Raw genomic sequence first — 25,770 nt, 5'->3', positions numbered from 1 at the left:
AAAATAGCAGCTTCACAGGGTTGGATCCTGGCAGACAGCTCCTTAACCAAGGGACGGAGGTTAAAATCACCAGCAGTGAGTCACCGTGACACCATAAGCCCCTGGTATGAGAAGAGAACATCACCTCTCTGGTATCCTTCCCAGTAATGTGAAAACCTCAATCTAATCAACATAAACCAAACTGAGAGATAGTCTACACAGATATTGGCCAACTCCCTTCAAGAGTGTCAGGTCATGAACGACTGAGGCTCTGTCACTGACTGGAGGAGTCTAAGGAGACATGACAACCTAATGCAATGAGAGATCTTGGATTGGGTCCTGGAACAGAAAAAGGATCAGTAGAAAACCTGGAGAAATCCAAATCAAGTCTGTAGTTTATTAATAGTATTGTACTAAGGTTAAGTTCTTAGTTTTAATAAATGTACTATGGTTATGTAAGATGTTAACAGTGGGAGCAGCAAGGTGAAGGGTATATGGGAATTCTCTGTGCTATTTTTGCAAATTTTCTGTATGTCTAAAATTATCTCAAAATAAAAAATTAGAAAATAAACCTAGGAAGCGGGCACTATCAATATGCCCATTTTCCAGAGGAGGAAACCGAATCGCAGAGAGGTTAAGATACCTATCCAAGGTCACACAGCCAGAAAGCACCAGGGCATGCCCCAAACCCATGGAATATGGATCCAGAACCCCCCTTCCCCCTACTCTTAACCACAGCACCACAACCACAGGGTTGTTACGTCATTGACACAAAATGCTGCATACTCTGCCTTCATCTGTGTCTGTCTCACCTGTTCCCTGTTGATGGATCTACAGGGTAACCTGTTCTTAAAAGGCCCCTGCAATAAATGTTCTTTTCACACCTACACTTGTACTTCTTGTTATATTCTAAAAAAAGAGATTTTTCTGGATCAGAAGTTATATTAGATAGCAGGGTTCTCCCGAGAAATGGAACCAACAGAATAAAGAGCAGCAAAGACAGAGACAGTGTGTATGTGTGTTATTATAAGGAAATGACTCATATGATTATGGAGGCTGAGAAGTCCAATATCTGCAGTTGGCAAGCTGGAGACCCAGGAGAGCAGACGATGTCGTTCTAGTCTCAATCTGAAGCCCCGAGAACCCAGGGAGCCAGTAAGTTCCAGTGTCACAGCTGGCAGGCTTGAGAACCAAGAAGAGCTGATGTTTCAATTCCAGTCCGAAGGCAGGAAAAGACCAACGTCCCATATGAGGAGTTTCTTCTCTCTCTTTTTTAAAGATTTCATTTATTTTTTAAAAAAGATTTTATTTATTTTTGTGTGAGAGAGAGATCACAAGCAGGGGGAGTGGAGAGGGAGAAGCAGGCCTCCTGCCGATCAAGGAGCCCAATGCGGGGCTCGATCCCAGGACCCTGGGATCATGACCTGAGCCAAAGGCAGACACTCAATGACTGAGCCACCCAGGAGCCCTAAAGATTGGATTTTTAAGTAATTTCTACACCCAATGTGGGACTCAAACTCATAACCCCAAGATCAAGAGTCACATGCTCTACTGACTGAGCCAGCCAGGCATCCCATGAGTTTCTTCTTACTGGACAGAAAAGGACAGCCTTTGGGCACCTGGGTGGCTCAGTTGTTAAGCATCTGCCTTCGGCTCAGGTCATGATCTCAGGGTCCTGGGATCGAGTCCCGCATCGGGCTCCCTCAGCAGGGAGCCTGTTTCTCCCTCTCCCATTCCCCCTGCTTGTGTTCCCTCTCTCTTTTTCTCTCTTTCTGTCAAATAAATAAAATCTTAAAAGAAAAGAAAAGGTCAGCCTTTCTGTTCTATTCAGGCCTCTGACTGATTGAGTGAGGCCCATCCATATTAGGGAAGGCAATCTGTTTTACTGGCTATAAATTCAAATATGAATCCCATCCCCCAATACCCTCACAGACACACCCAGAGTAATGTTTGACCAACTATCTGGGTACCCCATGGTCCAATCAACTTGATATATAAAATTAACCACCAGAAAAGGTAAGGACACTTGTCATTTTGAAAGCTATCCACAAATTTCCCACACCCACCCACCCCATTCTCACAGCTTCCCCAGCACCACCTGTTGTCAGGTGTTCTGAATTTTGCCCATCTGGCAGTCAGCGGGACACATCTGTAAAAAGGCTCCTCTTGTTCAACCATATGTTTTTCCTACAAAACATCTTGCAAAGCTCACGGCTGGACAAGGGAGCGGGCAGGTGTGGAATGACCTACATAACCCCAGCCCGGCCTGTGGCCCATCCCGCTATCCACCCTCCAACTGGTCTTTTAGGGGAAGGTTGGAATGGAAACACAGAGACACCCAGCTCAACTGTCCTTAGTCCAGGAAGTGCCTGCAAAGTAGGCCCTTCCTTTGTGCGTGGTTAAACACCAACATTTCGGACAAATGTGGTTCGAGTCCTGGCTCACCAACTTTAATTCCGTTTATCCGGGGAGCCTTTTTTTGAGCCCCTGTTGGGTGCAGGCACTGTTCTGGCCACTGGAGCTAGAGCACTGAACAAAACACACAAAGCCCAGCCTCTCTGTGGAGCTTTTATTCTCACAGGATGAGATAGATGTAAGCAAATAGGAGATGATAAGAAGAAGAAAGCCTGGAAAGGAGATAGAGAGTGGTGGGTGGGTTTTTTAAATTTATTTTATTTTGTCATTAAAATACACTTAACATACAATGTTATATTAGTTTCAGGTATAAATGGGGGCTTTAAAATGATATATTTTTAAAGATTTTATTCACTGATTTGACAGAGAGAGCGTGACAGCACAAGCAGGGGGAGCGGCAGAGGGAGAGGGAGAAGCGGGCTCCCTGCTGAGCAGATGTTTAACCAACTGAGCTACCCAGGTGCCCTACCTAAAAGTGATTTTTTCTTTTTTTTTTTTTTTGAAGATTTTATTTATTTATTTGAGAGAGAGAGAATGAGAGACAGAGAGCATGAGAGGGAGGAGGGTCAGAGGGAGAAGCAGACTCCCTGCCGAGCAGGGAGCCCGATGCGGGACTCGATCCCGGGACTCCAGGATCATGACCTGAGCCGAAGGCAGTCGCTTAACCAACTGAGCCACCCAGGCACCCCAAAAAGTGATTTTTTCAAAAAAGATTTTATTTATTTATTTGACAGAGAGAGACACAGTGAGAGAGGGAACAGAAGCAGGGGGAGTGGGAGTGGAAGAGGGAGAAGCCAGCTTCCTGCTGATCAGGGAGCCTGATGTGGGGCTCGATCCCAGGACCCTGGGATCATGACCTGAGCCGAAGGCAGACGCTTAACAACTGAGCCACCCAGGCGCCCCTAAAAATGATTTTTTAAAGTGAAAGTTTTTATGGAGGCAGACATAGCCACTGTCAGGTGCAAACACTAAGTGAATAGTTCCCTCATGCCTATCCTCTCCCAGTCAGCCTGGGGGTGGGAGATGCTATCATCTTAGAGCAGGTCTGGGTCAGGGAGGGCCTCTCCAAAGCGGGTGACATTTGAGCAGAGGAAGTGAGGGAGAGGCCATGTAGGCATCTTTTGGAAATGTGTCCTTTGCTAGTGCCAAGGTCCTGAGGTGGGAGCATGTTTGGGTGCTCAGGAAATTCATGTGGAAGGATCTGGGGGCAGCGGGAGCAGCAGGGGCAGCGTAGCCCTGGGAGAGTGGCTTGGTCTCTCTGAACCTTGAGTTTCCTTATCTATAAAATGGGCCTGCATGTTTCCACCCCAAGAAGGTGGCAGTGAGGATTAAATCGTTGTGCTTGGCACAGTGCCTGGCATGGAATGAGCCCTCCAGACACAGAAGCCATTATGAACAACAGCTCCTGCTTATTTTCAGGAGGGGGAAGCTAAGTGAGAGGGGGCTGGCCGAGTGGGGCTGCCCAGACAGGCAGGTGCGGGGGGAAGGGGGTTGGGACTCTCTCCTGGAGACACACAAGTACAGAGTGTGTGTGTGTGTGTGTGTTTTAGATGGCCCTGAGAGGTACGAAGGTCTTAGGGGTTTCCAAAAAATAAGGTGGGGCAGCGTTTTTCTTTCATGACCTCCTGGACCTTTCGGGGAGACTCCATTTCTTACAAGATCCCACCTTTCATTTAGATGGGAAACTGAGGCACAGAGAGGCTGGGGCCTGAGAAACACCAGATAGGAGCTAAGTAGGGGACTGGGCACGGGGCAGCCAGTAATGGGGGGGGAGTTCCTAGGGGTTGGGACCTCCGGATGGGATCAGCCCTCTCCTTCTGCTTCCACCCCTATCAACCAGACAGAGACACAGAAAGACAGAAACGACGGAGAGACATCGAGTGAGAAAAACAACGACTTAGAGAGGTGAAACAGAGACCCAGGGATGGAGAGATAATGGAGAGAGACAGGGGAACAGAGATAGACAGTGAGACAGGCAGATTCATAGACAAAGTCAGAAAAAGACTAGGCAAGGCAGAGACAGGCTTATTGCAACCAAGAGCCAGAGCAAAAGATGCAGACACAGACTTAGAATCCGAGGGACACGACAGACTCAGAAAGGGCCACCCCCTAGGGAGACCCCGGGCTGCCCCGTCGGGGGACGCGCCAAGAGCGCCCCCACCCCGCCCCCGTCGTGCCTGGGCCGTGACTTCAGAGTCCGCGCGGATTCTATAAATGGCCAAGCGGCCGCGGGCCGGGGGCGGAGCCGAGTGAGTCAGCGCTTCGCGTCACCGCCGGCCGGACCCCGCCAGGCCCCGCCTCCGCCCTCGCCCCTCCTGGGCCGCCAGGGGGCGCCAGCCGCCTACTCCGCCAAGGCGCGGGTTCTCACTTGCGCAGTAGCGACCTGTGGCCCCGCTGGGGGTTGGCGGGGGGCCGCTCAGCGTGGGCAGGATCCCGGAATCTGCGCGTTCGAGTCCTGACTGCGTCACTCTCGCGCTGTGTAACGCCAGGCCGTCGGCTGCACCTCTCTGTGCCTCATACAGATCCCATCTCAGAAGGCTGTTGTGAGGAATGAGTTAACAGACCCAGTGCACTTGGAATACAGTATAGCAGGAGCTAATTGTTAGCTCATTCTACGCATTTTAGTCACCTTGCCCGTAGCCCGTAGCATATTGGTTGAACCCAGTGGTTCGCAAACCACCACTCCCCTCCCCAGGGACATTTGGCAATGTCTGGAGACATTTCTGTTTGGCGAGACTAAGGGAGTGCTTTGGGCACCTAGTAGGTAGAGGCTGGAGATGCTGCTTGAAGTCCGAGGAGGCCCAGCAGAGACTCCAGCCAGGAAGAATTATCCAGCCTTGATGTCGACAGTGCTGAGGGTGAGGAACCCTGACAGCCTGGTAGCATTAGGCACAGGGGCCTGGCTTTAAATTCCGCTCTGCCACTGACGCATGTGACAGTCGGAAAGGGATTCCACATCCCGTGCCTCAGTTTCCCCATCTGTAAAGTGTGTATAATAACAGCATCCGTTTCTGAGGTTGTTTTGAAGCATGAGTTGATACACGTACAGTACTTGTAACAGGGCCTGACATGAGGGGTGGCTGTCATATTAGCATGTCACAGCCGTGTCCTTAGCATGTAGCAGCAAATTGCATGTCCTTAAGGTATCATCAGTATATGGCAGGCTGCTGACATGTCATCCAAACGTCACTAACATCACCTTGACATATGTGGCATGATGTGGTCATGTCATCCAGGGGTGAGATCTGGCCGGATGGGGCTGTTTGCAGGTGTTTCCTCCAGGCCGCCTTGGCTGGAACAGGGAAACACAGGGGTGTCCATGGCCTGGAACCTGCTAACACAGCCGCTCCATGGCAAACACAGGTAGTGGAGAGGGTAACATCCAGGATCTCTGCTCCCCCAGATCCTTATGAGGGACTGGAGGGGACAGAAGTAGGGTGCCAGATGCTCATTGGAAATATTGCAATTATCCTGAGTCCTTCCCTGTGCCAGGCACTGCCCACTGGGCATGCACCATCCATTAGCCCATTTTACAGATGTGGCAACAGAGGCCCACTTAGAGACTGTTGGTGTCTGGAGTTAAACCCAGGGTGGTGCTCACTAAGCTACCATGGGCTGCAGAGAGATGACCTCAGAGACAAGGAGAGATGGCCTCAGTGACAGACACAAAGAAACCAGGAGGCCCAGCCAGAGGTCCAACAAACAGTGGAGGGCCGGCAAGGATGGGGAAATCTTCATCTCCCATGACCAAGCCCCCCCACCCCAAATAATAACCCAGGCCGCCCCCCTAGGTGGAAACAATGACACAATCAGCTCCCAATACCAAGGCCCTGACATCACGGGGGGGGGGGGGGGGAGGGGGGAGGGGGGAGGATGGCCGAGGTGGGGGGTGCCCCGCCCCTTGGCAGGCCCCTGCAGCCAATGGGACGACCTTGGAAGAGGCCCGGGCCGCCTCCAGAGCTTCAAAAACGTGTGAGGAGGGAAGAGTTTGCAGACGGAGCCTTAGCAGCTGCCTCGGTCGGGTCCTCAGAGGGTCCTCAGAGTTACTGCTACCGCGGCCCACCACCAGCCGGCATGTCCTCTGCTCACTTCAACCGGGGCCCCGCCTATGGCTTGTCGGCTGAGGTCAAGAACAAGGTAGGGCCCCCGCTTGGCCCACACACCCTGGCAGGTCAGAGGCTCCGCTCTTGGGGTTCTCTGGACCCCCTCTTGCCTAGCCCATGTGACTTGGAACCAGAGAGGGAAAAAGGACAGATACAGGGTAGGGACGGCCTTACTCCCCAACCAGAGCATCCCAGAGCCCTCAGCTACTGTTGGGGGGCGGGTAAAATGGAGGGCATGCAGGCAACCACAGGTAAACTGAGGTGGTCGGTCCCTTGTAAAGATCCCCCCTTGTTCAGAGTCTCCTGTTAACCTGCCCCCTGTTCCTTTTGTGTTCCTGGGGCGCTGGGAAAGGATTTGATTTTCCTCACACACACCCCCATCTCAAAAAGAAACTGGGGAGTGCTTGAGAGCTGGAATTCTGGGGAAGTGAGGCCCAGATAGTGTGGGAGATCCTGAAGGGAGAGGGAGACAGCTGGGGAGGTCAGAGAGTGAGCATTAGGGACATGGCAGGGATCTCCTAATTTTGAGCTGGGAAAACATCCAGATATCACCTTCATGCTATGGATGGGTAAACTGAGGTTCAGAGAGGAGAGGCGAGTAGCTTGGGTTCTATGTAAAGGAGCTGCAGAACTAGGATCCTGGCCTCATCCCCCTGAAACACACACACCCGGGAATGGGGTTCAGCTTCTCCAGGGCAGTGAACCTCTAACTCACTGGAATGCTCCCCTGAGCGTTGCCAGGGGTCCCAGCGCCCCATTTGACAGAGGAGAACATTGAGGCCCGGGGTGGCTTTTCCCAGCGTACAGCGAGGAAGTGGGGAGCTGGGATTGGATCCTGGGCCGGGGGATCCTCGCCGCTGGAGGAGGGGGCTGGCTGGGGGCGGGTGCTCGGGCCGGGCGGGATCCCAGCGCGGCCCCCCTCCCCCCCCCGGCGCCGGCCCCAGAGCCGCGCGAAGCCGCAGCGCCATATAAGGCGGCCTCGGGGAGCCCGGCCCGCGGGGCCGCGCTATATAAGGGCCGGTTCGCTTTATAAAGCCGGGCTGGTGGGGAGGGGGGCGGCAGGGCCGGGGCCAGGTGAGGGGCCGCCCCCTCCCACCTCCCCCCCCCCCCCCCAGGAGAAGGGGCAGCTCCGTCCCCCAGAGTCTTGGAAGCCTGACTGGGCTGGGGCGGAGGGTTCTGGAGAAACGGAGGAGGCAGGGTGGGGAGTGGGGAAAGAGGGCGAGAGTCGCAGACAGAGATTCTGGGAGCCCGAGACTTGAGAGGGATGGATGGGGAGGGTGAGCCAGGGGCCAGATAAGACGGAGACTGGGATGGAGAGGCCGGGAGAGGAGACAGATGAGCCCCCCCAACCACCATCAGAGGCAGAGAACCTGGAGTCGGAGACCAGAGCGACTGGGGAGGCAGAGATGGACGGGCCAGGAGCCCCACCCCCAACCAGGCACGGAGAGATGGGGACAGGAAGACAGGGCCAAGGAAAGACAGAGCTGGGGAGAGACAGAGGGCAAGGGGATGGGGAGAGAGAGAGAGAGAGAGAGAGAAATACAGCCGTGCATGCGTGGGGCCAGGAGTAAGACAAAGACAAGCCCCCGGAGCCTCCAGCCAGAGCCGGAGCCCAGGGGATAGGACCTGGAGAGACACTGAGGCAGAGGGACATGCAAGACAGAACAGTCCCCTGCAAGGCAGTACTCAGAGCCACCTCCTTAGGGTTCTTCCTCCCCTGCCTGAGGCGCCCAGGCTTCCAGCAGGGGGTTGGGGGGCAAGGCCAGGGGAAGCTAAGCCCCAAGTTTGGCCTGGAGGCGGGGACCAAGAGGCCAGGCACCGCCCCCCAGCTCTGAGTACCCTGCTCTCCAAACCCCCCTTGTCTGCATTCTCTGGTGCCAAACCTCAGAATGTCCGGAATGGCCCCCTGGGCAGGTGCCACCTCGGCCCTGGCCCTTGGCCCACTTCAGCCCCCCCCCCCCCCCATGGATGCTGGGGCAGAATTGCCTTAGTTGGGAAGGGATGAGGAAGATCGGGCTTAGGGAACCTCCGACTGGGTCCGGAGAGTTAACTCTGCTCCCCACTGCGTCCTTACCACCTTCTCTGTGTCCCCCACCCCCAGCTGGCCCAGAAGTATGACCACCAGCGGGAGCAGGAGCTTCGAGAGTGGATCGAGGGGGTGACAGGGCGCCGCATTGGGAACAACTTCATGGATGGCCTCAAAGATGGCATCATTCTTTGCGAGTGAGTGGAGCCTACACTGCCTTGGGCTGCCCCCCAACCTGGACATTAATCCCTACCCCCTCAACCCCTCAAACAACTATGAGCTCAGAGCTGGGTTAGGTACTTTATAGCTGAGATCTTGAAAGAGCGGTGGCAAAGAATCATTGTGCCCATTTAACAGGAAAGAAAAAGGAGGCTCAGTTAAGTAAAACACATCGCCCAGAGTCCCAAGCTGTTCCAACAGAAATGACCAGAATCTAGGTTTAACCACCATGCAGACAGGGCAGGCCTATTTATGGCCTCCAGAGTTCCAAGAGAGAGAGGTTCCAAGAAAGAGTTCCAAGCATAGTGTGTTCAAGGAACAGTTAAAATCAATAGGCAACAATGGCTGTTCATCACTGGCTTGGTGACATGAGAGTTACGCCACAGTAATTTATTTTATTTATTTATTTATTTATTTTAAAGATTTTATTTATTTGACAGAGAGAGATACAGCGAGAGAGGGAACACAAGCAGCGGGAGTGGGAGAGGGAGAAGCAGGCTTCCCGCGGAGCAGGGAGCCCGATGCGGGGCTCGATCCCAGGACCCTGGGATCATGACCCGAGCCGAAGGCAGACGCTTAACGACTGAGCCACCTAGGCGCCCCACGCCACAGTAATTTAAGTAGGCCCTGATTTTCTACTCTTCTCAGAACTTAAATCACTGAGAGGAATGAAAATCCACGCAGCTCCCAAGCCCTGGTTCCAGATTCCACAGCGACACTAATGCTGGATAGGGCCCTGAGCCCAGTGGGGTCCTGTCTGTATCTCTGAGTCTCACCCAGGGCTGGGTGACTGTGATGGCCAAAGAGTGACCTTGGGAAGCTTCCCGAAGGTGCAGCCTTACCAAGGTTTAGGTGCTGGAAAGGTGGCATGGTGGGGGGATCTTATTCTACCATATCCAGTGGGAATAAGGAATAGGGGGACATTTTGGTGTCCCAGCTCAGACAGGGTTGCTCGGGCATTAAAGAGCGCAGAACCACCCACCCATTCAGTCATTCATGCGCCAAGAATTTATGCAACACCTACTGTGTGCCAGGTCTAGGCACTGGGGATAGTGAACAAAACAGACTTACCTCCGAGCTCACACAGAGCTTGAGTCCTAGTTGAGGAGATCAAATCAATGAAATAATCCCTTTTGGGGTTGCTGCTTTGTATAGAATGGTCTGGAGGTCTTTCAGAAGAGGTAGCATTTGAGCAGAATCTTGGATGAAGTGAGTGAGGGAGTTGGGAGGGCATCTGAGGAAAGAGTGGGCCAGGCAGGGGGTGGGGGGGTGGGGGGAACAGTGGTGCAAAGGCCCTGGGGTAGGAGCAAGCATAGTGTGTTGAAGGAATAGCGAGGAGAGATTATGGGAAGTGAAGTTAGCTGGGGGCCAGATGATGTAGGGCCATTTAGTTTTGCTAAAGGATTAGGATCTGTATTCTGAAGGGAAACCATGGGGCAGTTTTGAGCTGGGGAGTAACTGGAATTATTTTGAAAAGGCCATTCTAGCTACGAGGGTCTGCAGGGGACAAGGTGGAAGCTGGGTGCCACAGGAGGCCCCTGCAAGAGCCCAGGAGAGAGACAGGTGCAGCTCAGAGCAGGGCGGAGGTGGCAAGGAGCCACAGGCTTCTGAATGTCTCCAGAAGGCAGAGCCAGCGGACGTGCTGAGCGGTTGCGTTTGGGAATGGGAGAAAGGGATGGGAGAGTCAAGAGCAAATCTGAGGGCTTTGCCTGAGCACCTGGGAGGGTGTGTTTCCTGAGCCTGGGAGGATGGAGGGAGTTGAGTTGGGGGAAGTGGGTGTCTGGAGTCTGGGGTGGAGTGCATTTGATTCAAGATGCCAGGTAGGACGCTGGATTGGGGAGTGAGAGGCCTGGCTGCAGGGAAGTAGTGGGGAGTTTTTGGTGTACCAGTGGCATTGAAGGGCGAGAGACTGGAGGAGATCAAGGGGATGAGTGTGGCCAGAGAAGGGAAGTCGGAGGCCTGAGCTGCGGGCTCTCCACAGTGCAGGCTCCCCCTAAAGGCCAGGAGATGGAAATGTGGTCACCAGGGACGGCGGAGGTGGAGGGGGGGGCGCAGCAGGAGACCCCTGCATGGCGGGGATGAGGGGGCTTTCTGCTAGAGACCCGAGCCCAGCTCCTGAGAGGTTAGTTTGCCATCGCAGTCCTGCCTGGGTGTGCGGGGTGAATCAGCTGAGCTGGTTGTAGTAGGGAACGGCAAAATTGCCCACTGGCTGTCATCCTGACCCCTTTTCCCACTGGGTTGGGCATGGGTATGGAGGGGGGGCTCACCTTTCTCACTGCCCTCCCTGACCCCTTGTAGGTTCATCAATAAGCTCCAGCCAGGCTCTGTGAAGAAGGTCAATGAGTCGACCCAAAATTGGCACCAGGTGAGACCAGGCTCTGTTTTTAACTCTTTCAACCCCTGGCCCACAGCCCCTCAGCCCCCCACCCTGCTTATCCTCCACTGACCACCACCTGTTGCCCTCTAGCTGGAAAACATCGGCAACTTCATCAAGGCCATCACCAAGTATGGGGTGAAGCCCCACGACATTTTTGAGGCCAACGACCTGTTTGAGAACACCAACCACACCCAGGTGCAGTCTACCCTCCTGGCCCTGGCCAGCATGGTGAGTGTGGCTGAAGGGTCGGGGTGTGGGCCCATGGTGGGGGTGGCTTTGGAGGGTCTGGGCTGCGAGTGGAGCCCAGCCCAGTGTGGGTGGGAGGGGGAGAGCAGGTACCAGGAGGGGACAATGTGGCCCGGAGGCTCCCTTGTCAGCCCCCTACTCCCTTTGCCCTCCCCAGGCCAAGACGAAAGGGAGTAAGGTGAACGTAGGGGTGAAGTATGCAGAGAAGCAGGAACGGAAATTTGAGCCAGAGAAGCTAAGAGAAGGGCGGAACATCATCGGGCTGCAGGTACTGGCCCTTCCTCACCTGGGGGTCTTGCTGCTGAGCTGAGCCGGGAGGTCGAGGAGGCCAGGAGGGCACCCAGGTCCCTGCGGGCTTTGGGGCACAGGATATTTGGCTTTAGCTCACATGTATGGCAGGCACTGTGCTTGCCATTTTCCATACCCTAACTCACTCCTCCAGCAGCCCTAAGGGGTTATCATTGCACCCTTTATGCAGATGAGGAAATGGGGGCCTGGAGAAGCTAGCTCACCGGCCGGGGCTGCCCAGGTGATAGGTGGCCTGGCTGGGGCTCGAACCCTGGAGGTCAGGCGCCAGTGGTCTGAGCCACTTACAGGTTATGGGACATGCCTTCTCTGGGCCTGTTTCCAGTCCGGAGCCCGAGAGTGAATGCAGTGGCTCGTTAGAGGTCCATGCAAGTGTGCGTTGACGTGCTGTGTCCCCTGCTGTGCCTGTGGAGAGGCTCTGTGACCCTTGGGATGATTCTCCTTCTGGCTTCCTAGATGGGCACCAACAAGTTTGCCAGCCAGCAGGGCATGACGGCCTATGGCACCCGGCGTCACCTCTACGACCCCAAGCTGGGCACGGACCAGCCCCTGGACCAGGCCACCATCAGCCTGCAGATGGGCACCAACAAGGGAGCCAGCCAGGTATGTGGGGGGTCGTGGGGTGGGGCCGGTGGGGCCCCTGCCCTCCGCCGTCCCCAGGGTCTGACCGCTGTGTCCTCTGCAGGCCGGCATGACTGCACCCGGGACCAAGCGACAGATCTTCGAGCCAGGGCTGGGCATGGAGCACTGCGACACACTCAACGTCAGCCTGCAGATGGGCAGCAACAAGGGGGCCTCACAGAGGGGCATGACAGTGTATGGGCTGCCACGCCAGGTCTATGACCCCAAGTACTGCCTGACGCCCGAGTACCCGGAGCTGGGCGAGCCCGCCCACAACCACCACGCGCACAACTACTACAACTCTGCCTAGGGCCCTGGGCCCCCCACCCCGCCTTCCCCCCCCCCCAGGGAGGCTAGCTGCTGCTCTCGGCATGGCCGAGCTGGCCCCGCCGACCCCCTCCCCTGCATGGCGTCCTCCAGCCCCCTGGCACCTGCCTACAGGGTTAGCGTTGGGGGGGGCAGACTGGGGGGGGCGTGTGTGTCGGGGGGAAGGGGGCCCTCCTCCCTGGAGCGCCGCAGGATCCAACATCGAGCCGGGTGTGCCCAACAGCACCTAAAGGACGCACTGAGCAAAGCTACCCCAGCTGTCCCCCCACTCCCTCACAGGTGGGTCCCCGCAGGGCAAGAAGTCCCCCCAAGCAAAGCCCCCAGAGCCCAGGCTCGGCCCGCCCCCACCCCATCCCCGCAGTGGGAGCAAACTGCATGCCCAGAGGCGCAGCGGACACACGCAGTTTGGTTTGCAGCGACTGGCATAAAATGTGGATGTGACAGCGGCGTTTGTAATGCAAGCACTTTCTTTTTCTATTTCACTGGAGCACAATAAACAGCTGTAAAATCATCGTCTCGGGGCTGCTCTGTCCCAGAGCCTGCGTGGCTCCGGCCCACGTGCCAAGAGCCTTGCTCGGATCTGCTCCATCTCCCACGGACACGGCGGCGCACACGCTCACACACGCCGTGAGACACACGCACGGAGCCCGCGGCCGCGCGACTGGGCCCAGGACAGCCACGCGCTCGCACACAAAAGCCACACACCACACACTACTGTGCGTGGATGGCGTGCGCATACCCTGCAGCCTTGGGCGCGTGCACGCACACACACACACTCCCCTTTCACAGATCTACACATGCGGTACACGCTCCCACTCAAGACACATCAACACACACCCTCGCCCGCATGCACAATACCCACACACATGCTCGGCCCTTGCTGCCTCTGGAAAGCCTGAGGTTGTGATGAAAAAGCCCGAGCGCTGAGACGGGCTACATGGGGTGTGAATCACGGTTCTGCTTCGCACTGGCTGGGTGACCTGCGGCAACTCACTTGCCCTCCCTAGGCCTGTTTTCCCATCAGGAAGGTGAAGACACGTCCCTCCTGGGGACATGGGGAAGCTGACATGAAACCGTGCCTCTGGACGGGGGATGACATTTGGCACTGACGTATGAGAATGGACAAGCGGAGTCCTGGAGGCCCCCGTGGGCAGCTGGGCCCCTTCCGCCCTGGAGTGGATTGTGGGCAGGTGGGAGGGGACAAGGCAGTGGAGGAGGATGGGCACTTTGGGGGCCCAGAGCAATGGCCCTTTAAAGACTGGCACAGAGCCGGTGAGTAGCTGACTGCCCGGTGCGGTTGCCCTGTGCGCCCGGCTCACTCTCTGCCCTCTTCTTAGGGCTGATTCCCGAGCCTGGCCTGCCAGGCCAGAGCCCTAGGAATGTGTGGACAGCCTCAATCTCCCCACATTTCCGAGGGGACCCTGTCCTCTGAGTGATGCGGGCCCCAGCCGTCCTGCCTGGAAGCCACCACCTGCAGAGTTCCAAGGAGAGGACGGGGTGGTGGCGGCGGAGGTTAGAGAACAGTGTTCTCCCCTTCCTTCCCCGTAGCAGGGGAGATGCTGGAACATGGGGACTTGCGGAGACAGACACGGGAAGACCCGCATGCACAGACGCACACAGCCCCTGGGGCCTTGTAAAAGGGATTCCTGGCGCTCTTGGCCTGGCTAGTGTAGGTCCTGCTCCCCCAGTGCCGGCATGGGGAAGCTATGCTGAGGAGGATTCATGCCTGGCCCAGGGCCCTGCCTCCTCGGGAAAACAGCACCATATTAGCACTTGGCCTGTGTGACTGGGGTGGGCGGGCCCTGGAAGCCAGGGGAATGAGTCCCCTTTCTGCTGGACCCCCGAGGGCACCCCCCACCCAGGCGCCTGTCCGAGGCTCTGCCCATACCCACTGGCTCCTGCCTGGGCCAGGGGACCTTGCCTAGGACTTTGGCGGGGGTGGGGTGGGGGGGTGGGAACACCAGGGAGGGGCATGTCAGGGGCAGGGTGGGCCTGGGTGGGGGCACATGCTGGACCCAGCGGCTGGGCCTAGTGGCCCAGGCTCCCAGCCAGCTCAGCATCTCCCTCCCTTGGCTTTTCACACCCCTTACTGCCCTGCGTGGGTCCCAGAGTCACTCAAACCCAGGTACTCTGCTGGGCCCCTCCGGCCTCAGCATGGCCCCATAAGGTTCCATCATCCTTCCTGCTATATCAAGGAAGAACGCAAAGCACGGGTCACCCGGTGCCCAGGCTCAAGGCCGGGTACAGGTGCTGATCAGCCCCCAGGCTGTCAGAGCATCGGGACCTCCGTAACTGCAAGACTGTCCGAGGGCACCATGCAATGTGCAGGTGTTCAGCATCAGCCAGGTTCAGAGGCATTTTTTCCAAAACCACCAAGCAATTCACTCAGTTCCGACACGACCTAGAGACAGCATCAGATCCCACAGGGTAAGGGCTCAGTCTCATGAGACTGTCCCTCCACTTTCAGGCCCATTGCCAAGTCCAGGTTGTCACCTGTGCTTCTGATAGACCAGCAATAGATCCGGGATTCCCCCCGACCACCTCCTCAGGTTTGATTCATTTACCAGAGCGGCTCACAGAACTCAGAGAAACATTGTATTTTATTGGATTACAGGTTTATTAGAAAAGAATTTAAATCAGCAACAGCCAGATGGAGAAGAGGTGCCCGGGGCCAAAGTGTGGGGACGGGGCGCGGAGCTCCCATGCCCTCCCCAGGTGCCCCCCTGTCCCAGCAGCTCCACGGGTTCACCATGCCCGAGCTCATCAAATCGTGTTGAAGTTTTTATACAGCTTAACCTGCAGCCCCCCTTTCTCTTCCTCAGAGGTTGTGGGTGTTCCTGAGGGTCCCACTCAGTGATCACGCCGTCTTTTGGTGACCAGCATCAACTCAGTTGTGATCAAAAGGGGCGCCTTTGAGCGACAAAAGACACCATCATTCAGGAAACTGCAAGGGTTTGAGGAACTCTGTGCCAGGAACTAGGGACAAAGGCCACTATTTATTGTATCACACGCATGCATCTGGCCCCACCTCCAGCCTTCAGTGACCCCTCATCACCCCTGGAAAAAGGTCCCTTTCGTGGACCCTTCATCTTCTACAGTGTTCTCACTTCCTCCCCAAAAGAAGCCATGAGCTGGTCCCTTAGCCTGGACCCTGGACTCATAGGAAGGCAGACCCTGGGCTATGAAGCCAGGCCTCCTGGGTTCAAGGCCCTGCTCTGCAGCCTTTTGGCCCTGGGACCTCGGGCCAATGACCTCCCATCTCTGGCCCAATTCGTCACTGTGAGCCCGGGGCACCCGCCTCACAGGAGGGACAGTGGGGGCCTGGAATGTTACTTCTGTTAGGCTGCCCCCCCCCCCCCCCCAGGAAGCCTTCTCTAATTGCCCCGACCAACCCCCCATCCCACCCCAGGCTCCAGTGGCCCCATTTTGTTGTGCCTGTAAATGCCTGGCCAGACATCTGTGGGTTCACCCATGTTCCTTGGGCCCAGCGCTACCCTGGTTTCACCCTGAATGCCTGTTGCGTGGACAAAATGGACATTTTGGACTAACCAAACCCCATCTCCAACGGCCCGCCAGGCCACCTCCGAATGCCTCCGTCTCCCCCTCTCCCTCACTGAGCCCCTGGGCCTGACCCAGAACCCAGGACATCACAGAGAGGCAGGAGTCTGCATCGGCTGCTTTATTTAAGGGCTTGTGGCTGTGACAGATATCCCCGACCCAGCCCCTCCTCCTCTACAAAAGCAACTAAACATGAAAAGGGGCTGTTCTGCCAGGGCTCAGCCAAGGGAGCTACAGGACCGTGGCTCTGAATCTCAGGCCACAGGCCTTGGAAGGCAGGGAAGGAGGGAGGGCAGTCCAGTTCAAGTGGGCAAGGTGCTGGTGAGGTGGGTGAGGAGGCTGGAGGGTCCTGAGGCAGCCTCTGCTGGCCTTGTCCTTGCCCAGAATGTCAGGACACTGGCTCCGAGGAGGTGCAAGCAATTTAAAGGCTTTCAGAGCCAAGTGAAGCACTTCAGGCTCCCCCCTCCCGGGACGGGGGGGCAACAACCCCCCCTCACCTCCAGTCCGCTCCCACAAGCACACTGCCACGGCCACGCTTGTGGCCGCACACACTCACACTCACACCCACACCCACTCCATACACGCAGAGGGCTGTGAAGGCCCTGGACCCACACCCTGGACCCTGGAATGTCTCTGGACTGGTAGCCAGCGGGGCAGGTCCACGGCAGGCGGCACTGCCAGGGGAGTGGGTCCTCGGCATTGCTACTGATTGGCGGCCTCGCAGGCATCTATCCAGTCGCTGTACACGTCCACTGGTTCTGACAGATCTGGGCCGCTGAGGTCAAGGGCGACTGGTGGCACTGGACCCCTTCCCTGTACACACCTCTCACCGGCGTCAGCCAGGTCCCCGCCCGACACCCTACGTACGCCAGCAGGTGGCACCTCTCTTCCCCTGGGCAGTCACAGCCCTGCACCACGGCAAACAGCAGGACCAGAGGAGCAGAAACTGGAGGCCAGTCCCCCTGCCCCTGGCCAGGTGTCCCAAAGGAAGCACCCCCTTCCCACCCCACCTTCCGGAAAAAGCCCGGCTTCCCAAGGATACATGTGATGGGTGTCTGGAATTCCTCTAGGCACACGGTACAAGAGATGACTCCGGTGTTGCGCGCACGATCCCTGAAACAGGAGGAGGTGGGGGGACTGGTGAGTAAAGGAGTCTGTGTCTCTGGGTGAGGATCCCCCTACCTGGGAAGGCTGGGGCAGAAAGGAGGATGGTGGGGCAGGGAAGCTGGCTCCCGACTTTGGGAGGAGAGAGGAGGCCCCGTCCCCCACTCACATTTTTACGTCACAAGACTTCTCGTGGTTGCAGAATGGGCAGGTGAACTGGGTCTCTAGGGTGCCGGTCATCTTCTTTTTGGGGGGTGGCTTCCGTTTCGACTTTCTGCGCCCCATGTCTGTAGGAGGACAAACCTGGGGGGGCAGAAGTCAGCAACTCAAGGCGACCCACAGAGCCCTCTGGCTTGACGCTCTGGGAAGCAGGCTGGGGAAGAAGGCGGGGCTGGCACCTCAGGCTCCGCCCCTGAAGGAGGAGACTCCCAGGCCCCAGGCGGGCGGACAATCCAGGCCCACTGCGGGCAGCGGGGATGGCAGCACGCTCTGGCATCAGGTAACCTGAGCTCTAATCCTGGCCCTCCACTTACTGGGTGACCTCAGGCTGGTGACTTAAACTCTCTGTGCCTCGGTTTCCTATTAGTAAAACAGAGATGAAGCTGCTATTTCAGAGAGGTCTTGTGGGGCTGCCACTCCACATGGTAAGTAAAGTGCGGAGCACAGGACCCGGCCCGTCCATCATCGGCACCCACACAGGATGCCACTGTTCCTGATGAGGATGATACGAGAGACTCTGACAGACCCAGCTGCACAGGGCTGGGCAGGGCCTAAGTGCTCAGAAGCCGGTGATTTTAGGAGCAGCTGCTCCTCTTGTCAAAGGGCATGCAAGCGGCACCCAGGAGCAATGACACTCAAGGAATTTGACAGATCCTCCGGATGAGCCTCCTGGGCTGCCTCTCCACAAATAAAGAGCTGTTGGGCAGAGAAGAGGGGACAAGCATCTCTGTAGAGAAACGCCACATACCAAGCCTGAGGACAGGTGTCTGAGGGCCCCAGCCAGCATTTGGGGACTATACAGGCAGGGGTGTGGGGCACGCTAAGGAAGGAGCAGGGATGGTGGGAGGGGTTTGGATGGATCCTGGGGGCAGTGGGGAGAGGAAGGATGAAATCTCTGCCTTTCTAAGGCATCGAGGAGAACAGGTCAGAGGTCTGGATGCACATGAAGTCAGAACCAGGACCTGGAGGGATGGCAGTGGCCGAGAGACCGAGACAAATCAGAGGAGTGAGTGTGGCAAGAGAAGCAGGGGTCCAGGATGACTCCTAAGGTGGTGGGGGATGGAGAGGCTGGATGGGGGAGAAGGTGGCATCATTCTCTGATGTCTAATGCACAGGAAGAACAAGATGTTGGGGAAATGATGGGGTCAAGTACCAGAGGGACATCTTGGAAGCAGGGGCGACAACTGAGCATATCTCCCATGACAGGCACTGTGCTCAGGGCTCAACGATCACCAGACCTGGGAATGCCTTCCCAAGGCACTCTCCCCTCTCGCCGCTCCCCCTCTCCCCCACCTGTGTGGCTTTAGCATCATTCCGCCCTGACATGGGAGGCCAGCAGCCTGCCACAATAAACAGAATTTCACTCATATTTCGCAATTGCTCTCTACATACCATCCTCACTCTTAACTTGGGGTGTTCCCAATTCTCTGAGTAAACAGAAGTAGTCCATAGAGAACATCCACAAGCCCTCAGGCCCCCCCATTCTGCCTTCCCTCCTTTGCTATGGAAGAATGTCCATGCTCCCCTGGGTCCCATCAACACATTTTCTCTCTCCACTAGATCCACTAGATCATTAACAAACACAGTTATTAAATATATCCTTAAAAACAACCACCTTGTGGGGTGCCTGGGTGTCTCAGTGGGTTGAGCATCTAACTCTTGGTTTCAGCTCAGGTTATGATCTCAGGGTCATGGGATCGAGTCCTGTGTAGGACTCCGCGCGCACTCAGCACTCAGCACAGAGTCGGCTTGGGATTCTCTTCCTCTCTCCCTCTGTCCCTCCTACCACTCAAGGCCTGGGGCTCTTTCTAAACAAAAACACAACCACCTTTTCATTCTGTGGGCTTTTCTAGTAGAGCTGTCTGCCCTCACTGCTTGGATTCATTTCCTCCCATTCTCCCTCTACCTCCCCACCATTCTGCTCACCCGCCCTCAGGGCACTGGACACACTGGTCCCTAGTCCCACCCTTCCCATGCAGCTCTCAGGACCCTGTACTCTGTCCCAGCCTCACTGGTGGTGCCTTTCAGTTTCTGCTGTTGCCCCCAGCCCCAGCCCCGAAGTCTCTTAATGGTACATGAGCCCACAAGCTCAATCTTTGGGCTCCATTTCATTTGCACTCACCTCCATGGAGATCTCGCCCTGCCTCAGGGCTTCAAGTGCCTCCTCCATACTGATGCCTCCCGATTTCACCATCCTCAGTGTCTCCTCTCAACTATAGACTGGCTCGTTTTACTGCCTCGGCTACACCCTCACCTGATGTTAACACACGTTTAAACATAACCCATCCCAAACCAAGCTGCTGACACCTCAGGAGGCTTTTCCGGCCTTCCCCATCTCAGCAGATAACAAATCCATCTATCCAAAAACCTTGGACTCACCCTAGATTCCTTTCTCTCCCTCTCACACCCCTTATCTGATCCTGATCCTGCTGCCCTCCCTCTAAAAGACATCCAGAATCTGCCCACTTCTTGCCAAGACCATGGTCTGAGTCCGGGAGTCCTGGTCATGCTCACACAGCCTCCTCACTGGTCTCCCTGCATCTCCTTCCCCACCCGCCTCCCTCCAAATGTAAATTCTATGGTGGCAGGGATTTGTCTCTTCTTTGGATCCCCAGAGCCTAGAACGGCTGGTGGCCCAGAGCTGGCGTGCAACAAATGTTTACCGAATGAATGAATGAACCAATGCCAGGCCCTTCGCTAACCACAGTAATGCTGCAATCAAGGCAGGCAAAGTGTCTGCTCTGATGGAGCCTCTACTCTAGTAGAAGCAGACAGACCCTCAACAACTAAATAAGGGAAAGAATTTCAATTATCAGTAAGTGCTGTGAGATTAATCAATCAGGGCCAAGTGAATACTTCCAGAGTGGGGCTACTTCAGATAAGAGTGGGGTGGGAAGTACCCTCTGGGTAAAAGTCATTTAAGCGGAGGCCTGAATGATGAGAGAAAGCAACCACGTGAAATAGTCCAGCTGACGGAACAGCAACTGCAAAGGCTCTGAGGCAGAAGCAGCTTTTTTTTTCCAGAAAGAGAAAGATTGGTACAGCTGAAGCTCAGTGAGCAATGAGAAAGAGTACGAGATGGGGCAGCAGAGGAAAGCAGCCAGACCCCAAAGGAGTGGCCAGTTCTACAGCGCATGGTCTCGCCTGCTCAGGGCAGTGTTTTGTTTCCCCAAAGCCTGGCCCTGGGTACCACCTGTAACAGAATCACCTGGGTGGGGGGTGGTGCTCAAAAAAATGCAGATTTCTGAACCTCATCTCAGCCCTGCCCCCAGTGGAACGGGGTGGGAGGCACGATTTGCCCACTGCTGAATCCCCAGCTCGGGTAGAGCCTGGTATGCATTAAGCGCTCAGTAAATACCTGCTGAATGAATAAGTAAGTCTCTTGAATCAGAAGGTACGGATGGGCCCCAGAATCTCATTTTACCCGGCGTCTGCTGCATCCCCAACCCCACAGCAGAAAAGGGGTCTGGCCTCTACACAAAGCTCCGGGGGCCTTAGCCACTCCTGTGGCGACCTAAGTCCAAGCGCGCCAACGGGGCCCGGAAAAGGGATCGGTCCCCAACCCTGCCGTGACTCACGCGGCGGCGAGTGAGCCGTCCCTCCAAGCTCACCGAGGTTTCGGCGACGCCTCCCGCCGGCCGCCCGTGGGAGCCGCGCCACCGAGCAGCCGCGCTTAGCGGGCTGGGGTCCGGGGGAGCCAAGCTCCCCGGCAGGCCACCCCCCAAACCCGGGGTCCTCGACGCCTCCTCCTGGACCCCGTGAGCGTCTCCAAGTAGAAGATCGCCCACTCGCGCCAAGCCCCAACGCCCGCCGGTGCGAACCGTCACCTACACTCTTCCCCTCGTTGCGACGGCCTCGTTCACCCGGGAGACAGTGGCTTCCGTCTTCCGCCGGAAGCGGAAACCCCTCTCCTCTTCTCACCCGAGGCCGGGACCGCCCCGCAAGCGGGCCCCGCCTCCTCCAGTGCACCCGCGTACTCGCGTACCGGGCCGGGAGGCGGGGTCGTAGTGCGCCTGCGCGAGGGCGCGTGCGCTTTGGACTGTGGTAGTGCACACGCCGCTTCTGATGCGCTCCCGTGAGTGGCGGTTACCGCGTTTCGGGAGCCGTGGTGGCTGGGAGTTTCCAGCATTGGAAAGGCTGACTTGCCCTTGGCCGCAGCATCTGCACTTGTCTTTTCTCCCAGTTCAAGCCCCACCCCCTCGCAGCCCACCTGGATCTCCCCAACTGCGGACACATTCAAATATCTCAGTGCTAAGGAATTGCAAATACCAGTACGGCTGAATCGGTGATGGGGGAGCTTGTCGGACTCTCTTCTCAAACTTCAGTAGGAGCCTGCGGATCTTCTTAAAGTTCAAGTCTGATTCATTAGGTCAGGTGTGCGGTCTAAAAGTCTGCATTTCCCGGTGACGTCCATGCTGCTGGTCCGCGGACCACCCTGAATGCTGAAGTTATAATAGAAAAGGTTGAATGGGCATACACGGACCAAATCAGGTGGAGTTTTGTGGGCCATGTGAGGGACTGTTTTGGAGTTGGGGGAGGAAGGAATAAGGCTCTACGAATCCCACAATTTAGGGAAGAAGCTGGACATAAACATAAAGGATCAATTACTACACTCTTCAGTGCAGCAGAGGAATATGTGTGGATCTCAGAGCGTATGATGGTGGAGGGGACTGCCAAACTAGTCTGAGAGGTTAGGGAAGGCTTCTCTGGGAGGCTGACGCTGAGGTTGAAATCGAAGACTGAGCAAGAGTTACACAGAGATAGCACCTGCAGAACTTCTGATGGAGTGAAGGAGAGAAAGGGATCAAAGACAATTCCCACTGTCTGGAGCCCCTGGGTGCTGCCTCTCAGAGAGATGATTTGGAGGAGAAATCAAGGGTTGTGTTCTAGCCATGATTTTTGAGACAAGCAAAGAGAGGTATGGGGCAGGCCATTGGAAGTGGAGTCTGGGGTTCAGATTGAAGGATCTGGATGTGATTTTGAGAGTCATTCACCTATGGGGGTTATCTGAAGCCTTGGAGCCAGAGGAAGTCACCTCGTTTCAGGGTGGGGGGGGTAAAGTATAGCAAAAGAAGAGGACTAAGAAGGAGGCCAGGGCACCCCATCCTTAGATGGTAGGAGAAGGAGTCAGCAAGAGACTGAGCGGACTGGTGAGGTAGGGAGGAGAGAGAGGCGAGTGTCCTTTCCCAGAAGCCTCCAGAAGAAGGTATTTCAAGAGAGGGAGAGTGGTCAGCTATGTCACATGTGCTTGCAAGAGAATTAACTCCGTTGACTCTGCAAGTGTTTGGTCACTGGTGACCTTGATAAGAGCTGTTTCATTAGAGTGTTCAGGAAAATAATTTATAATGACATGTATTTTAAGTTGAGCTATCTTCAAGGTATCCCCTAGGGGGCAGTGTTACCCTTGGAACTGACTAGGGGACCCTTTCAGTGCTGATACAAACTTGTACACACACAGGATGGGATCATACTATATATTACTTTGCAACTTGCTATTTACACTGAATAGTCAAAACACATACAAGTAGCTTTTGTTTTTAGTAGCTACACAATTCATATTGCAACTTGGCCATAGGATATGGACAATCCTATATTTGCTCATGATTGCCAGGTTTGTTTCTTTTCTTTCTCATTCTATTTTTTTCTATTTCTCTCTCTCTCACTTCCTTCCTTCCTTCCTTCCTTCCTTCCTTCCTTCCTTCCTTCCTTCCTTCCTTCCTTCCTTCCTTCCGTCCTTCCTTCCCAGCTTTATTGAGATATAAGTGACAGACAATAAATCACTTGTAAACTATGAAATTTCATGTTTTGACCTATGTGTACACCCATGAAACCCTCACAATTAAGATAGTGAATATCTATCACTCCCAAAAAGTTTCCTTTTTTAAAAAAGATTTTATTTATTTATTTGAGAGAGAGAAAGACAGAGAATGAGCAGGGGGAGGTGCAGAGAGAGAGAGAGCAAGAGGAAGAAGCAGACTCCCCGCTGAGCAGGGAGCCTGACGTGGGGCTCGAACCCAGGACCCTGAGATCTTGATCTGAACCCTGAGATCATGACCTGAACTAAAGGCAGACGCTTATCCGACTGAGCCACTTAGGTGCCCCAGCCCCCCGAAAAGTTTCTTCACGTTTCGTTGTAGTCAGTTCCTGCCCCTGCCCCTGCCCCTAGCCCCTGGCACCAACTGATCTGTTTTTAGTTCCTATAGCTTTGTATTTTTCAGAAAGTCCTATGAAGAGAATCATACATTATGTATAGTCTTTTGAGTTTAGCTTCTTTTGTTCAGCTTACTCGGTTTGAGACTTGTGCATGTTGTGTCTATCATTAGTTTACTTCATTTTATCACTGAGTTGCATTCCATTGTGTGGACGGACCACACTTTGTTTATCCTTGCACCTGTTGATGGACATGTGGGTTGTTTCCGGTTTGGGGCAGTTATGAGTAGAGCTAGTCTGAACCGTCTCATTCAGATCTTTGTGTGGATGTTCGTTTTCATCTCCTATGGTGTTTTATTTCTATACTAAAAATATGTGATCCCTCTGGGTTTTAATTTTTGTCAATGGTCTGAAGTAGGGCTCAGGCTCTGTCTTCTGGGAAAATTAACAAGGCAAATAACACCTTTCCGTGAAATTACAGCGCTGCCTTCAACCTGCATCACATTCTCATGTGTTCTTGAATTTGTTTCTGGATTTCCTCTGGATGTTTTCTCTGAGCTCGTGTCCTGTTGTTTTGATGACAGTGCATTTTGTAAGGCGGGTCTCTCACCTTATTATTTATGATTCTTGGCCTGCGAGGTTGTTGAGGGTGGGGCCTGACCTCCGGGACAAGCTGCTGACCCGGCACCTGGGGTGAGGAGTGGAGTGGAGTGCGGGAGATGAGAATATCCATGATGGTTGGATCACTAGAGGTTGCCTGGGGAGAGTGAGAGGAGATGAGAGCCTGTGAGTGGCCTTGAGGAGGTCTGCCATCTTGTTCTGGGACGTTTAGAAGGCATCTTTCTTTTTTTTTTTTTTTTAAGATTATTTATTTATTTATTTGACAGAGAGAGAGAGAGAGAGACAGCGAGAGGGGGAACACAAGCAGGGGGAGTGGGAGAGGGAGAAGCAGGCTTCCCACGGAGCAGGGAGCCTGACGCGGGGCTGGATCCCAGGACCCTGGGATCATGACCTGAGCCGAAGGCAGACGCTTAGCGACTGAGCCACCCAGGCGCCCCTAGAAGGCATCTTTCTAACAGGGGCTGCGTGCTAGCTAGCACTGTCCCCTGAGCTGGACGGAAGCCTTCTGAGGGCGAGTGTCTGCCCTGCCTTCTTCTTTTTGGCTCTCCTTGGGTCCGCAGCTGCCTGGCACAAGGCTTGGTCATTGTGGAGAAGGGGGCCTGGCTGACAGTCCGGCTCCCTGCCCCTCATTCCCTGTGTCAGCTTGGATGTGTCACTTCTCCTTTCCACGTGCTGGGCCCTGTGAACAGGGACATTGGGCTAATTCCACGCTCTGGGCCCTGTGAACAGGGACATTGGGCTGACTTCTGATTCAGCTCCCTGCCTGCCCGGAGCCTCTGAGTCAGTGGGAAGAGGCTGGGTAGCTGTGAACCGCCTTGCTGTTGTGGTTAAGATAAAGGGTCTGCCACTTCCTTGGCATGACCTTGGGCACATCACTTAATCTGTCGAGCTTCTCGAAAGTCCTCAGAGAAGCAAGGATGATTCTGGCCCTTGCCTCATGGGTCAGGATTAGATGTGATGGTGTTTTTTTGGCATAGAGCTTGGCTGATAGTCATGCCAGGCAGGTAAACATCAGCTGGAAGGAACCCAGGGCTGGCATTTTTGGTAAGAAAGCTTTGCTTCCTGTTCACAGGAACCTGGGCATCTGTAACAAATGCAACAAGATCAACTTCTATCAAGTAGCAAATGGAAGGTGCCCCTTCCAGCCAGTTCCTCTCCCTGGAAGTAACTCAGTTGCATTTTGCCCAAGTTGTTACTTCATTTCACTCAGTGGGGCTGACTTCACTCAGTTGGAGGCACACAAGTGGGTCCCTGCCCTGTGGCAGCTGAAGTGACAGTTGGGGGCGGGCCAAGGGAGCAGTCTCTGTGACTTGCCTCTCCCTGGCTGGCTCAGGCGGTGTGTGGGTGGGTGTTACTCAACTCTCCCCGTAGGGGAACTGGGCTTCTCTGCAGCTTTCGACTCAGGATGCACGTTCTGCTTTCAGCATTTATTGTAAGAAACAGGCCCTGCCATAATTCTGCTTCTGAAAGTTTTCCTATGTACCTACTTGCACAGATGT

At 55.2% G+C, this 25,770-nt stretch overlaps 2 protein-coding genes across 8 annotated transcripts; one reads left to right on the top strand and one right to left on the bottom strand.

Annotated features, from left to right (window-relative positions):
• Positions 1 to 6,376: 6,376 nt before the first annotated feature.
• CNN1 (calponin 1) lies at positions 6,377 to 13,131 on the top strand. 3 transcript variants are annotated; one of them, XM_034998550.1, is made up of 7 exons: positions 6,377 to 6,531; positions 8,599 to 8,720; positions 11,041 to 11,107; positions 11,210 to 11,347; positions 11,523 to 11,633; positions 12,128 to 12,274; positions 12,357 to 13,131. In XM_034998550.1, exons 1-7 carry the CDS (start codon positions 6,469 to 6,471, stop codon positions 12,600 to 12,602), a joined length of 894 nt encoding a protein of 297 aa, XP_034854441.1. In that variant the 5' UTR covers positions 6,377 to 6,468; the 3' UTR covers positions 12,603 to 13,131. The 3 variants fall into 3 exon arrangements, with proteins under 3 accessions (XP_034854441.1, XP_034854442.1, XP_034854443.1); XM_034998552.1 differs by lacking the exon at positions 6,377 to 6,531 and adding an exon at positions 7,858 to 7,935; XM_034998551.1 differs by lacking the exon at positions 11,523 to 11,633 and having other exon boundaries at positions 6,381 to 6,531.
• A 2,070-nt stretch (positions 13,132 to 15,201) lies between these two features.
• On the bottom strand, positions 15,202 to 21,401 carry ELOF1 (elongation factor 1 homolog). 5 transcript variants are annotated; one of them, XM_034996871.1, is made up of 4 exons: positions 21,332 to 21,401; positions 17,451 to 17,584; positions 17,220 to 17,290; positions 15,202 to 16,944 (listed from the first exon to the last, which is right to left on the bottom strand). In XM_034996871.1, the coding sequence occupies exons 2-4, from the start codon at positions 17,564 to 17,566 to the stop codon at positions 16,880 to 16,882; spliced, it is 252 nt and encodes an 83-aa protein (XP_034852762.1). In that variant the 5' UTR covers positions 17,567 to 17,584; positions 21,332 to 21,401; the 3' UTR covers positions 15,202 to 16,879. The 5 variants fall into 5 exon arrangements, with proteins under 5 accessions (XP_034852762.1, XP_034852763.1, XP_034852764.1 ...); XM_034996872.1 differs by having other exon boundaries at positions 21,079 to 21,386; XM_034996873.1 differs by having other exon boundaries at positions 21,112 to 21,351.
• Between the last annotated feature and the right edge of the window lie 4,369 nt (positions 21,402 to 25,770).

This window comes from Mirounga leonina, unplaced genomic scaffold (genome assembly GCF_011800145.1).
Source record: "Mirounga leonina isolate KUSES-001 unplaced genomic scaffold, KU_Mleo_1.0 Mir_94, whole genome shotgun sequence".
Classification (NCBI taxonomy): domain Eukaryota; kingdom Metazoa; phylum Chordata; class Mammalia; order Carnivora; family Phocidae; genus Mirounga; species Mirounga leonina.
This window is presented reverse-complemented; position numbering and strand designations above follow the sequence as displayed.

Bases quoted from the DNA above. Each gene is read 5' to 3' on its own strand.
- CNN1 (XM_034998550.1), top strand. From the start codon at position 6,469: ATGTCCTCTGCTCACTTCAACCGGGGCCCCGCCTATGGCTTGTCGGCT. The intron at 8,721-11,040 runs GTGAGTGGAGCC...GACCCCTTGTAG, and splicing joins GATGGCATCATTCTTTGCGA to GTTCATCAATAAGCTCCAGC. The intron at 11,634-12,127 runs GTACTGGCCCTT...CTGGCTTCCTAG, and splicing joins GGAACATCATCGGGCTGCAG to ATGGGCACCAACAAGTTTGC.
- ELOF1 (XM_034996869.1), bottom strand. From the start codon at position 19,694: ATGGTGAAATCGGGAGGCATCAGTATGGAGGAGGCACTTGAAGCCCTG. The intron at 17,585-19,622 runs GTGAGTGCAAAT...CTGCCCCCCCAG, and splicing joins AGGGCGAGATCTCCATGGAG to GTTTGTCCTCCTACAGACAT. The intron at 17,291-17,450 runs GTGAGTGGGGGA...CTCCTGTTTCAG, and splicing joins AAGTCTTGTGACGTAAAAAT to GGATCGTGCGCGCAACACCG.